At 38.2% G+C, this 13,350-nt stretch overlaps 1 protein-coding gene across 1 annotated transcript; it reads right to left on the minus strand.

Moving 5' to 3' along the window:
- Positions 1 to 182: 182 nt before the first annotated feature.
- lpcat2 (lysophosphatidylcholine acyltransferase 2) lies at positions 183 to 11,161 on the minus strand. Its single transcript, XM_078252759.1, has 14 exons — positions 10,873 to 11,161; positions 10,353 to 10,495; positions 8,155 to 8,372; positions 7,013 to 7,125; positions 6,630 to 6,690; positions 6,298 to 6,356; positions 5,999 to 6,033; positions 5,771 to 5,825; positions 5,251 to 5,333; positions 4,177 to 4,302; positions 3,789 to 3,942; positions 3,066 to 3,164; positions 1,651 to 1,792; positions 183 to 1,469 (listed from the first exon to the last, which is right to left on the minus strand). The coding sequence occupies exons 1-14, from the start codon at positions 10,981 to 10,983 to the stop codon at positions 1,291 to 1,293; spliced, it is 1,578 nt and encodes a 525-aa protein (XP_078108885.1). The 5' UTR covers positions 10,984 to 11,161; the 3' UTR covers positions 183 to 1,290.
- Between the last annotated feature and the right edge of the window lie 2,189 nt (positions 11,162 to 13,350).

The following is a 13,350-nucleotide window of genomic DNA, read 5'->3' on the forward strand; positions in this document are numbered from 1 at the left end:
ACACACACACACACACACACACACACACACACACATACATACAATGGAATTGTTGTAGGTAACTACTGGCACCTGGTGGTGGTTTAGAGAACCAGAAGTACATCTGTAGCCCTTTCATTGCCTCATTACAGACCAATTATACAGAAGTTTCCTCAGTGGTGAATATAATAACACAGGCAAGATTAGCATTGTATTCTTGTTTTATTTTTAAAAAGCAAACTTTGCAGTGTTAACAAAAAATAAAAATCATATAATTGCAATGCACCTTGCTAAATAAATATCAGTGCTGCTAGTTAATCTGAAAGCATACCCTGCTGGGATATGCTGTTGTGAAGAAGCACTGTTGCCTTTTTGCTCACAAATTGCCCTATTTTCAGTGGTTGATTTGCTTAAGTAAACTTAAAGCTGCGTAGATGTGCTGCTGTCTCAGCAACAACAGTCTTCAGTAGAAATGCAAATAGATACACATGCAAAGCAAACCTCTGGCTAATTATACAGCAGTCTTACATGGTCTGTGTCCCTGAGCACTGGAAAAAAAAGTGTAATGCACAGCATGTATGCTCTTCGAAGACATAACTTTAATACACAACATCTGTGGGTTGGCAGATTGGAAATTTCTTAATAAAGCTTACTGTACACTAATTATACTGCAACACAAAAGCACGAGGACTCTTTGCTTATGTTTAAAAAGGTGTTGGTTTGGCAATCTTTTGTACTTATTTACAGAGGACCACAAAGACAAAGGAGAAGGTACACAAAGCTATGTTCATCTAAGTCAAAGCAAGGGTCAGCTCAGGCTCCAGAGAATGATGTATCAGAGTCAAAAAACATGGCGAGGCAGTTGTTTAAGTATATCATAAAACACTGTCACTAACGTTAAAACTCCAAAGATTGCAGGGTTTAGAAATGTAAAACACTGATGCCCACATGACATGTTTTCATCCTATGCCTAGCTCTTCATTAATTTTTATTCATTTGATGAACACATGATCAAAACACACAAACATTTTTCAGGTTAAAAAGGACTGCAATACGACATTTGTTGTGCAGTGACTTAGGGAAGTGGTTCTTTGAAATCTCTATAAGGCACTAAAATTGAAAATGGACACTAAAAAAAACATCTATAAAAAGGCAAGCACATGACCTATAATATGGCTCTGCTGTGGCAAATGACTTGAATCTGCTAAAAGTCAGAGAGCAGATGACAACTTTTGCTTTTTCCTTCTCAGTGCAGTGGATACAGTGCTCTGTCTCAGTGCAGTCAAGGAGAGTTCACAGTCATCCTCAGTTTCAGTCATCTTTTTTGTCAGAGGTGCTGTCTTCCTGTTTTTCCCCTGAACTGGTCTGACCGGTCAATTCCAAATCACCTGGACTTGCCTCTTGGATTGCTTGGTATCTCTGAAGCTCCAGGTAGGTGGTGAAAAGCTTGGCATACTCCGGGTGGGCTGTGGCAAAGCTTTGAAATTCATCTGAAGAATCACAGGCACATAGAAAAGCGTTAGGATACAGTGTAACTCAGGAAAGTCATTATAATAATGGTAAAATACTGTATATATTTACTGCACATATTCCCACTCCATAATATCCTGGAGGAAATGCAAAAGAAGGTCAGAAGACCAAGATGTAGCTTGGCGTTGGGAGTCTACTCACTGAAGGTGATGAAACCAGAGCCGTCAGCATCGATCTCCTTGAAAAGCTTGGCCATGTTAAGATTGGACACACACAGAGCTGAGCGAAGCAGAGCGGTAAACTCCTCTCGGGTGATTTTCTCATCCTCATCTGTATCAAACAGCTGCACGCGATAGGACAGAAACAGAGAAAAAAATGCTTTCAATTTCCAATTTTTGCATGTTCAGGAAAAATAAAAGGTTATTTAAAGTGCTCATATTATGCTCATTTTCAGGTTCATAGTTGTATTTAGAGGTTGTACCAGAATAGGTTTACATGGTTTAATTTTCAGAAAAACACCATATTTTTGTTGTACTGCACATTGCTGCAGCTCCTCTTTTCACCCTTGTGTGTTGAGCTCTGTGTTTTAGCTACAGAGTGAGGCATCTCACTTCTATTCCATCTTTGTTGGGAGTCGCACATGCACAGTAACTAGGTAAGCACTGCTAGCTAGGAGGTTGCAGAGTATGAGGGAGTGCCACACTATCAGCAAGGCGAGCATTATTGATTGTCGAACGATTGTCACGGAAGTAAAGGCTGGACTACAACAGAGCTGTTTGGAGCAGTTTGTGAACAGTGTTTCTGTTGGAGATAGTAAGGCCCTTTGGGGTGGACTTTGGGCTTTTTCACTTTGTAAACCTATAACGTGCACAAAATAGATATATAACAAAATAAAAGTAAGGGAAAAAAGCCAAAAAGCATAATATGAGCACTTTAAGGGATGAAAATAGGTAGGCGGGTTAGAAAAAGCGTACAAAAATTGGGCAATATTGTTAAATTAGTCGGACAAAAACACCAGAACTGTTACTCTAGAACCACATATGACTTACGGCGAGCATGACTCCACGCCCTTCACAACAGACACACATTGTTAGCTTGACATTATCCAAGCCTCTGTGAATGATGCCTCTGTTCTTCCTACAGTGTGGTTTGTTGTGCTCTAATGTCAACTAAAGACAGGGATGGGTGATTTTGCTTAGGTTTAGTACTTGTGTTTGCATTTTGCTTATTTTTAATGTAATTTTAATATTAACCTTTTTTTTATATTTAGTGTAAGTTAGTAGATATACACATCATTTGTCACTGTGTCTGCTTGACATGGTACTTAAACTTATGTTTACCAAGGATATAGTCATAAAATCCAGTCCAAATATATATATATATATATATATATATATATATATATATATATATATATATATATATATATATGTATATATATATATATATATATAGTACGTATATTACGATTTAAAATAACTTGTATATATTTTGCTTTTATTCATATCCGTACACATTTCTGTGTCTTTGTATTCAGTGTACATAACAAAAAACAGCACTGCTAATTCTTCAGGCCCTAGTAGGAGCACAGCAATGTCACAATACTTCTGTCGTACTTGAAAAGCCATTCGGAGCACTTCTTCGGTGTTGGCTGGTCGACACAAAATGGTCACGCCGATAACGTACTCTCTGAAGTCTATGGTGCCATCTCCGTTCTAGACAGGGTCAAAAAAAACAGCAATAATGTAATAACATGCACAGATTATTAAAATGGATAGTACTTCACTCTTTATAATCTAGAAATATATATTTTGTCTAGCATCAACTGTTTTGAATGTTAAATGGAGTATGGTAAATTAAAAGGGTAATATATATAATAGCACAAGGGATTTCTATAAATCGCAATTCTCTATTACTGGAAAATATGAGGCATAGGTTTTCTGAGGAAAAAGGCTACCTATTGAAATGGATTTAAGAGGCTGTTTTTATGCTTCCAACTCTGGTCGGCATACAGTGAAGGAGGCCAAACTACTGTAATCATAGTTTCCTCTTCCAGGCTGTATAAATCCTGAACCCACACCATGATGCCCTCCCAATTTTGACTATAATCAGTACACATGATATGTATGTTATTATGTAGATTGAACATTAAAATTGTTGCTCATTATGTTGTCAACCAGTATATTTATGCTGTGTTTCCGGCAGGATGGAACTGTTTTACTGTACAAAGACTTATTCTAATTCTGTGTCAACGAAAGAAAATTCATAATGGAACTATTCAGTGGTCCAAGTTGCTCTGGTTAGATAAAAACTAAATATTTGATGTACATGTCTCTCACCCTGTCAAACAATGCAAACAGCTCCTCGAGGGCTGGGTTGACAGGCAGCTTCAGGAATGTTGCAAACTGCTCAATGGTGATCCGTCCTCCTTTACAAGAGCTGGCCATGACTGCGAAGCCATCTAGCTCCTTCTTCACATTGTCCCACTTCAAACTGAGGGGGGGAAGGCACAAGGCGGATGTTGTGGTGTTTGTCATACTCTGTCAAACTTTGTATTTTACATAATCACTCTCAAGCTACATAGGTCAATCACTTGCAGATCGGTTGTCAGGTGTGTGATAGACAACATTAACAATGACAAACAAAAAAAACTTTAAAGCCAAATTTGTCATTGCAAATGTCCCTATATGACGATGCCTACAGTGTACTTAAGTGAGATGTTCTTACTTGAGTTTACGGCTAATTTTGGTGAACTCAACGAGGCCGGCCTCCATGGGCAGAGTTAGCTCACCAGCTGAGATCATCAGGCGGCAGTCTTCATATGTGTGGTCTGTCACTGGAACTCCCAAAGCCCTGGAAGCAGACAGTGCACACAATTTGATTCAATTTTAATTTCCAAGAGCTGTAACCACTGTCTGTCTCTCCCCCCCCACCCACTGCCAAAGACTGAAAGAACTTGAATCGCTGTTTTGCACAAACAAACAATCGTTTCATGCTGTTATTTTACATTTTAAAAGATCACAATTTAAACACTTGTGTTTTACTATTTAAGATAACTTGTGTGTGTGTGTGTGTGTATATATATATATATGTATATATATATATATATATATATATATATATATACACACACACGTATACTACTATTTAAGTAGTACTATTTATTTAACTATTTTATACTACTATTTAACTTAGTGTGTGTGTATATATATATATATATATATATATATATATATATATATATATATATATATATATATATATATATATATATATATACACACACACACACACACACATACACACGTATATTACTATTTAAGATAACTTGAATATATTTTGCTTTTATTCATATTTTTTTCTAGTTGCCTTTTTTTGTGCTCTGTCTACTTAACTTTGTTCTATTTATTTGTACTCCGAGCACAATGACAATAAAAGATCCATCTAAAACAAATTATATATATTTTATATACATTGGTGCGCTCAAATATTTGTAAAGAGCTGGATGTAGCAGGCCAGGAAGATACGCAAATGTGATACATTTACACTAATGTAGTTCTAATGTCAGTAAGAACGCAGAATCATTGGTTGAATTTAAATCGTGGCCATCATATTAAACAGCATACTCTCCACCACTTATTTAATGTTCCCATCAACTTACATGTACCCCATATGTGTTTAACATTGTATTCATTACTTACATATATAAGCATGTACTTTTGCTTATCTATTGCACTTCGTTGTACTGTGTGCTTGAGCAATACACAGTGGAATGTGCATTTCAGACTGATTAACACTTACTGGGCCATAGTTTCTCGCACTCTGCTAGCATACAGATGAGGGCTTTTCTTCTCCTCCTCTGTGGGGTTATGCGTCGGCAGGAACTGAAAAACAGAGTAAACAGACGAAAAAGGTCACAAGGAAGGCAGAGCAGGAAGTAAACTTGAAACCTGGATGGAATCCAAATACCCTAATGCAGAAAACACATCTTGTGCTTAGGTTGATACAGTATAGTATCTTTGAGTTAAACATCAAATCCAATAACTATATTTAAGCAAATTAAGGTTGCACACTTAGCTTTCTTTAGTTTAATTTGATAGTTGAGAGTGGCACTGATACAACTAGTAAAATTAAAAGTAAAGCTAAAGTTTAATTTTGGAGAAAAATCATAAATAACGATAAATGAAATATATAACATACTTCTTACTTAACAATTTCTTCACACCAAACAACATGTTTTTATATCTAAATTACAATAGCAGTTTGTAGTATCTTTGCCATTATACAGTATAAGGATGCACATTTGGGGAATGCCTGTTACCTCTATCTCTACTGTGGTGTACAGCTGGCTCAAAGTTAGAAGCAGCAGCGTCTTCCTGCACATAACACAAGCAGGACAGTCGGTTACTTACTCAACAGTACAATGTTGCAATACAAGTCATTAATGTTGCTGGTATGGTGTTATAGTCACGTTATTTTCTAAGACATGTAGCAACAGACACCACCTTCAGGAAACATGCATACTACAGGTGAAACATGAGAAACTTACGAGCTGAAACCCTGCCAAGTCCAGGACACTGTATCCTGGAGGGAAAATGTAAGCAGAATGCATGAAGCTTCATATAACATTAACACTGGGATACAATGCTATACAACGGTTGTGTGTTGCAACCTGAGCTTCTAATGTTGCTGTCAGTGTATGTACAGCTCCCCATTGTATTTCATCTTTGGCTCTGCCTCTATACAAGTATCTTCTGTGCAAACTAGTACAGTGTGGCCTCTAGGAATTTAGCTCTCAAGATGTGAGGTGAAATATATATATGTTGTATTATAATCACACTCGCTCACCAGCTTGTTGGGATATCTCATAATCACAGGCTGCACAGGAACCCCCGGGATAAAGGCACCTAGAGGTGGCGAACACACAGTGTGAAAGAAATCATGGAGACTTCTCTTTAGGAATGAATGAAAGCTGAATCGTTGTCTTAAACCCAGTTTTGGTGGTATCGGTTGACAACAAGTCAATGCACAACCCACGTCATATAAAGAATGAATGGAAGAGTGGAAGTATCGAGTGTTCTTATGTTGCGCAGCCCTTTTCTGCTCTGTGGATTAGCTTCAAGTGAAAATGTGCTATGAGCAAAAGATCTACATTTAATTTACATTTTAAAAATTCGTACCTTGTTTGAAAGTGATAAGACAGGAGCGATTTGTACATGTTCCCTCTGGAAATATCAGAACCTGACAGACAAAGCATCATTAGTTGTATTAAGAATGCAATGTTATGCTACTGCCGCTAACAACATGCAAAGTTTGCTTTTGAAATAATGGTACTTGTATTTGAGTCAAAATTGTATGCTTTAGCTAATTTTCTGATAGCACTGAAAAAAATATACCTCTAAAACTCACAAAGGAAACCAAATGGACATCCTGAGTTACGGCTCTTTGGTTTCCTGATGACCGTCCAAGCTTAAAGTTTTCTCTGCAGCTATAATCACTGCTAATACCAGGTTAATATTAGGGGAATTTTTGCTTGAGAATGTTGTTTTGTGTTGGGACAGACCTGTGGCCAGTGGCCTCCTGACTTGGCTCTGCTTTCAATCTCCTGGATGGTGTTCTTCCTGGAGTCTGGGTCCTTTCTGGACACCAGCACTGGCTGAAGACAGCGCACTAACCCTGCAGAGAGGGCACAGCATACACGTTAACATAAACACTTATAAGAGGAAATTACTACATTATTTTATTTAGTCATTTTTCACTCATTATTTAATGTCCAGGCTTTGCCTAATTGCATGGCTTCATTAGCATTAAATTGGGCAGGGCCAATAAATGGAACCTTACTGATGATATCCCCATTATGTGACCGTTAATTAAATCAAACTCTGTGGTGTCACTACTATCAAAAAGATAGATTGAATAAGTAATATTTATCAAGTCTACAGCACACTCTTAATTCACGAATCACATTTGTAAATGTTAGTTCTGATATCTGATTAACCAAGGGTCTGTTTCAATGGGATTTTCAAACAGAATGATATCCAATAGGCGGTATAAGATGATAACGTTGCATTACATATGTTACAAGCCCCTGTAAGTAAGGCTAAGGTACATAAAAAGGTGTGGAATTGTGCAGTCAGATGACGATTAGTCTGGATCAATGGCAGTATATTTCCAGGAAAATTGCCCGACATCCAGCGCCACCTTGCGCTCTCTGTGCGTTGCTGTTCTCAAACTCCGTTCGCTTCCGGAAACAACAACAAACTTTGAGCTAGCAAGCTACTGTACACACTGAAAATTACAAGTTTTGAAGAAAATTTGGATCGTGCAACAATGGAGGCCTGCTAGGTTCTTTCGGGTAATGATTGTAAAGATTTACAATCAATATGTTTACGACATTTACTCTTTAACTGGGACGTTTTTGGCAGGGATTGCTGTAGATGTAGAAGTACACACGGCGATAGACTGGTAAGAGCAAATGTTATTTAACCATATATTCAGCTAACTAAAATAGCTCACATTAGCGGCGGCCAAGAAAACACACACACACACACACACACACACACACACACACACACACACACACACACACACACACACACACACACACACACACACACACACAGAGTTAAGAGATCGATAAAGCCTCCATAAACACATACTGCCTTCCATGTATGGAAACAGCAAAGCAAATGATAAGCATCGTACTGCCAAAGATGGGTGCTGCCAGGTTTTCGACACGGGAGACGGTGGAAGGCAGGCCTGCAACAATGCACACAATCCCATCAAAAAAGGTGGAGTGGGGGGCCACAGCCAGGATAGGGGCCTCACTGCTGTCCACCTGCTTGCCCTTGACCACCACTCTGAAGCCCATGGAGAAGTAGTAAGCCCTCCCCAAGGCAGCCATCACTCTCCGACACATGAACCTGGAGATGACCAGAACATTTTAGATGATAGAATTTAGTAAATTATGGAAAATGTTTAAATGGAAAAACAAACGTGTAGCTCAAAAGGTACTACTATGTTTCACACTGGGATTAACCATGTTAAAATGTTTCTCTGTTAACCTCCAGGGTTATTATGTGACACGGGTCAAAATGGACTGAGCAAAAGTGTTTTAGTAACAGGAAGAGTTGCATCATTTTGTTCTTTCCCTGCTAAAATTAACCATCACCAGATACTTCCTCATAATCTATAGAGAGGGTGTGAAGTCATAGTATAGATTAAGACATTGAGAAAAAATAATTAATGGTGATATGGAACTTTTAAAACTTTTGTCTATCTAGTATACAAACCTATGATTATTTAAAGCAGCATTTATCTTACTGCTCAATGGGGCAGGGAGCTTAATGTAACGCAATGCAGTTTTGAGATTAGAAAGCTTCCCACACAAAAACGGTGCACAAAAAACAATCATTGATCAACAACACCTATATGTAGTATCAGCTGATCAAGTTATTATGGCAAACATATTGGCTACTTAAATATGCAGAAGGCCCAGCGCAACAAAGAGCGACGCAGGCTTCAATTTGGAGTTTTGTTTTGATTCCATGGTAATATCATGAACACCATTTACTGAACATTTAAATTGTCCATTTTAATACAATTACTAATTCAAAGTATACATTTTTTACTATTTAGTAATCTTGTCCTTTCCGTGTAAATCCTAAACTTCAGTGCTTTAACCCCCCTAGCCCCCCCCCCCCCAGCATATCTGAGCCTGTTAACAGCAAAGCAATAGGTAGGTGAGCAAGATAAGCTTCTCTCTTTTTTCCGCCCCCTAGACCATGTTTGGTCACAATCATATAAAAAGATGCTCTGAGTTCACAAGAATGTTCCTGTTAACTGTAGAACTGCACACCGTGCATACAGCAGCTACTATCTGCACAGCTAAACAGTTTAAAATGCCGCACCCTGTTTGGTACTCAGAGGTAAAATACTACAATCCAACCACTAGATATTTTACATGTAATATGTCAATATATGAATTATGACATGCTAAGTACATTACATTAAAACATAACATACTGTATTCATACTATGTGGATATACACTGCCAAATTAGATGACCAATGTAATTAATTTACATAATAATAATAATAATAATAATAATAATAATAATAACCAATAGATGATTGTTTCTACTCAAAAAGAGATGAATCACTCTCAGTTCCTTTTATTAAGCACCACTAATGCCACTGACTCTTTCCTTTTGGACATCTTAGGGCAACTGAGAAGTACTGCTTTTGGTACAGATATCATCTAGAGAAACATGACGCGGCAGTACTGCAAGCTGGTGCACGTTATTTTGAGAATGTGTTGCTGTGTTTTCCGGCCCAGTTTATGAACCCAGGAAACACACTCCTGCTACTTCTTGCTTTAGTGAAATGCACCATATTTGTACAGTGAAACTCAACATATTTTCTCAAATATCAATGTATTCCTTCACCAAAGCTATGTTTACATGCACTGAATAGGGTGGCTCACCTGCAAAAATGAATAGTGTTAGCGGCCATCTCCCTCTTTGTAGGCTAAGTTTATGACTCATTGTCGCTTTGCAAACACAAAATGTTTGCATGACGCTGCACTGGTAAAAAGGAAGTAAAAAACCAAGTGGGTTTCTGACGCCATAGCCTGGGTACCTGTACATGCATTAGGCCAAGCTCTACTTTAGCTACCAGGTGGAAAAAAATGTAGTATTATGTAAACAAAAGTGATGACAGTAAGGCAGCTGTACTGTAAAATTATGAAGTTTTTAAGTGATTCAGGTTTGAGAAGACATTAAGTGAGTCTGATATTCACAAGGCCATGATTTATGAGTCTGATGATCTGCTGCAAGTGAGGTGTGGGGCAGCCTCCGTGGGAGGCTGTGTTGCAGTGGGATGGTGTGTTTGTATCCTAGTTACCGTCTCCAGCCTGTCATTGGTTCCACAGCTCCTTTCAAGGGATGGTTGAGGGTTGTTATGACAGCCACTGGCCATGTCACCATGAGAACCAGGGACATAAGGATGGCACGAATAGGGACCAGGAATATTCCTAGGAGGACACACTGCATGGAGAGGGGCACACACACATACATATCATAAATTACAGGCCTATAGGCTACCATATAAAGGAAAGACTGCTGCCAGGATTAACTGCAACCTGCCTGTTTACATTTTTAAGAGCATACATATGCACGAGTCTAGCAATCCACATCACTGGACGGCTTTCTAGAAAGCACACACAACAGCTCTCATTGTTAATGCTTTACAAGCCGATTGTCAAAGCCTCGTTGGAGAAGATTATAGGCCTTGGTTACGCAGCAGCCTATGGTGTAATTTTCACACATCAGATGTGTGTGTGAGCCGTGTTGCCAAAAGCGATGCCTGTATTCTACAAAAAGCTTGCCTTTACATGACCATTGATCTGAAACGCCATACTCACTTTAATTATGGTAGCTGTGGTTAGTTTGGTATCTTGAACAAACGGGTTGATGACTGCAGGCAGCAGCAGAGATTGTTGCCTCGGCAGGGCGAATACTCGCTGTGGCGGCATTGCAGTCCAGCGAACGTAGACAGGCAAATGTTTTACTCGAGGCGCCGTTATGTTATCATTTCACTTCCTCAAATTGGAACCCGCTCTCTCATTTCTCTCCAGACCAGACGATCATACGTGAAAAACGCGACCACAGAGCAGCGAGAGCGGAACCATACAAGCGTTTTTTCAAGCTCCACCTCCAACGTGGTCGCAGCGGGGTTCTAGTCCGATCAGTGTGTTTTTTTTAAGCCTGCAGGCGGATTAGCATCCATTTCTACAATTTGTGAACCCTCATTTCGAGTGTTTGCAGGATGTTAATATTACATTCGACGTATTTCTATTAAGATAGATATTTCCGATGAAAGCTAAAAGCCAGTTATGGGGCTGTCCGTGACTATGCATGTGCTTTGTGCAAATAGTGATACAAAAAAACAACACAGAGATTTCATCAATGTGCATAACGCAACGATAGTAGCAGTGATGCACAAGTAGCGAATGAACACAGATTTCATGGGGAAAATGTGACGTATTAATATATTTGTTTACAAGCTCTCATAAATGTCCACAAGATGGCGCAGTTTCATAAACAATTCTCTTTTGGTGCTGCCCTGAAAAGAAAGCCCTGTCTTCTCTCCAAATAGATATTAATCAGCAGCAGGAAGTATGGGAAGTAATCAGCAAGTAAGGTTTTTTTAAGGTACTTTACAAAGTATTTTTACTTTATGCTACGTCATACAACATTCAACTCCACTACATGTTATTTTACAGCTATGTTACCTTAGATTCAAAGTTTCCATAAACATATGAGCTCATAAAATATAATGCAGTTTGTAGCAATATATACTGTAGTTAAGATTTTCTTCACAACTGCCAGCTACAGAATTAAAGTTACAACATTAAAGGGCCATTTGAGATTGTGGTAGCTTGCTAGTTCTACTCAAGTAAATTATGTCAAAACCTCTCCCATCACTGTTATTTTATAATTCTATATACTACTCGATAGAGCGCCAATAATTGCATCAATCACCTACTTCAATTATTTTTGCAAGTACCATACATGCAGATGTCCCTCTGTTTTCCTGTTTTATCATGGCTGACAGACTCATCACCTGACACAGCATACCTAGTACCAGGGTATAATATCTTTAGAAAAGATCAAAATACTGGCAGAGGAGGTAGACTACTGATGTATGTTAAATACTGTATAAATTGTAATTAAATTGAACTAAACTGTATGGATATTGAATGTATGGCAGTAAGAATGACTTTATCCACCAGCATGTCATTCACTGTTATTTGTATACAGTAGACCCCCGTCACCAAATAGTATGTTTTATGAACACCTGAGAAACCTTTTGAAAGAATTTGACAGAAACAAACAGTTGATTTTGGTTGGAGACTTAAACATTAACTGGACTGAGAAATCAAAAAGGAAACAACTTAAAGACATAACAAGCCAATTTGACCTCACACAATTGATACAAAGTCCCACCAGAATCACCCCATCATCTCAGACACAGATTACATTACATGACGTAATCCAAACCAGGTCTCCCACACCAAAGGTATGTGTTCTATCCACTGCGCCATCACCACCCCATCAGATTGATCTAATATTTAGTAATAAACCAGAAAGAATAAACATTAAATTTTCTGACTGGGCTATCAGATCATAATCTGACACTGGTATCACGGAAACTAACAAAACAAAGGTTCATATACCAGCAAGAAAGTAAAAAAGTTCAACAGTTATGTAATAAAGCTGTAAATGTATTGAGAAAGGCAAAAGCAAAGTTTTTTATTGATATTATAAATGATTCTAAAGGGAACAGTACTTGGGAAAACATCAATAGAGCTTTAAAGAAGAACAGAGTTTGAATTACAAGTACAGGGAACCTTAACTAAAGACAAAGACCAAATTTCTTCTAGGTTTAATAGTTATTTTATAGATTCGGTTCAAGATTTGGCACGAGGCTTTGATCCAAGAGGGAAGGTCATTACACCATCAAATGATAATCTTCCACTTTTAGCATCTCCTAAGTGCCAGAATCTTCCATAACTAAAATCGTAGGCCAGTTTAAGAACTCTAAGCCTAACGATGTTTTTGATTGTGATTGTGCATTTCTGAAGAAGTATACAAGCATCCTCTGTACTCCAATTGCTCATCTGGTAAATCTATCCGTTAAACAAAGTTTTTTTTCCCAATGCCTGGAAATCAGCAGTAATAACCCCTGTCTTTAAAGCTGGTGATGCAACTAATATAACCAACTATAGACCTATTAGTATCCACCCTGTTGTCTCCAAAGTAACGGAAAGGATAGTCAGTGACTAGTTGCTATCCTATTTAAATCAGGGCCATTTTCCACTGCACCCTATGCAGTTTGG

The sequence above is a fragment of the Sander vitreus genome, chromosome 1, assembly GCF_031162955.1.
Source record: "Sander vitreus isolate 19-12246 chromosome 1, sanVit1, whole genome shotgun sequence".
Classification (NCBI taxonomy): Eukaryota; Metazoa; Chordata; class Actinopteri; order Perciformes; family Percidae; genus Sander; species Sander vitreus.

Coding starts and splice junctions, on each gene's coding strand:
- lpcat2 (XM_078252759.1), bottom strand. CDS start 10,983: ATGCCGCCACAGCGAGTATTCGCCCTGCCGAGGCAACAATCTCTGCTG. Junction 6,691..7,012: donor CAGGAGGCCACTGGCCACAG/GTCTGTCCCAAC, acceptor TTTGTCTGTCAG/GTTCTGATATTTCCAGAGGG. Junction 5,334..5,770: donor ACACCACAGTAGAGATAGAG/GTAACAGGCATT, acceptor TCTGTTTTTCAG/TTCCTGCCGACGCATAACCC.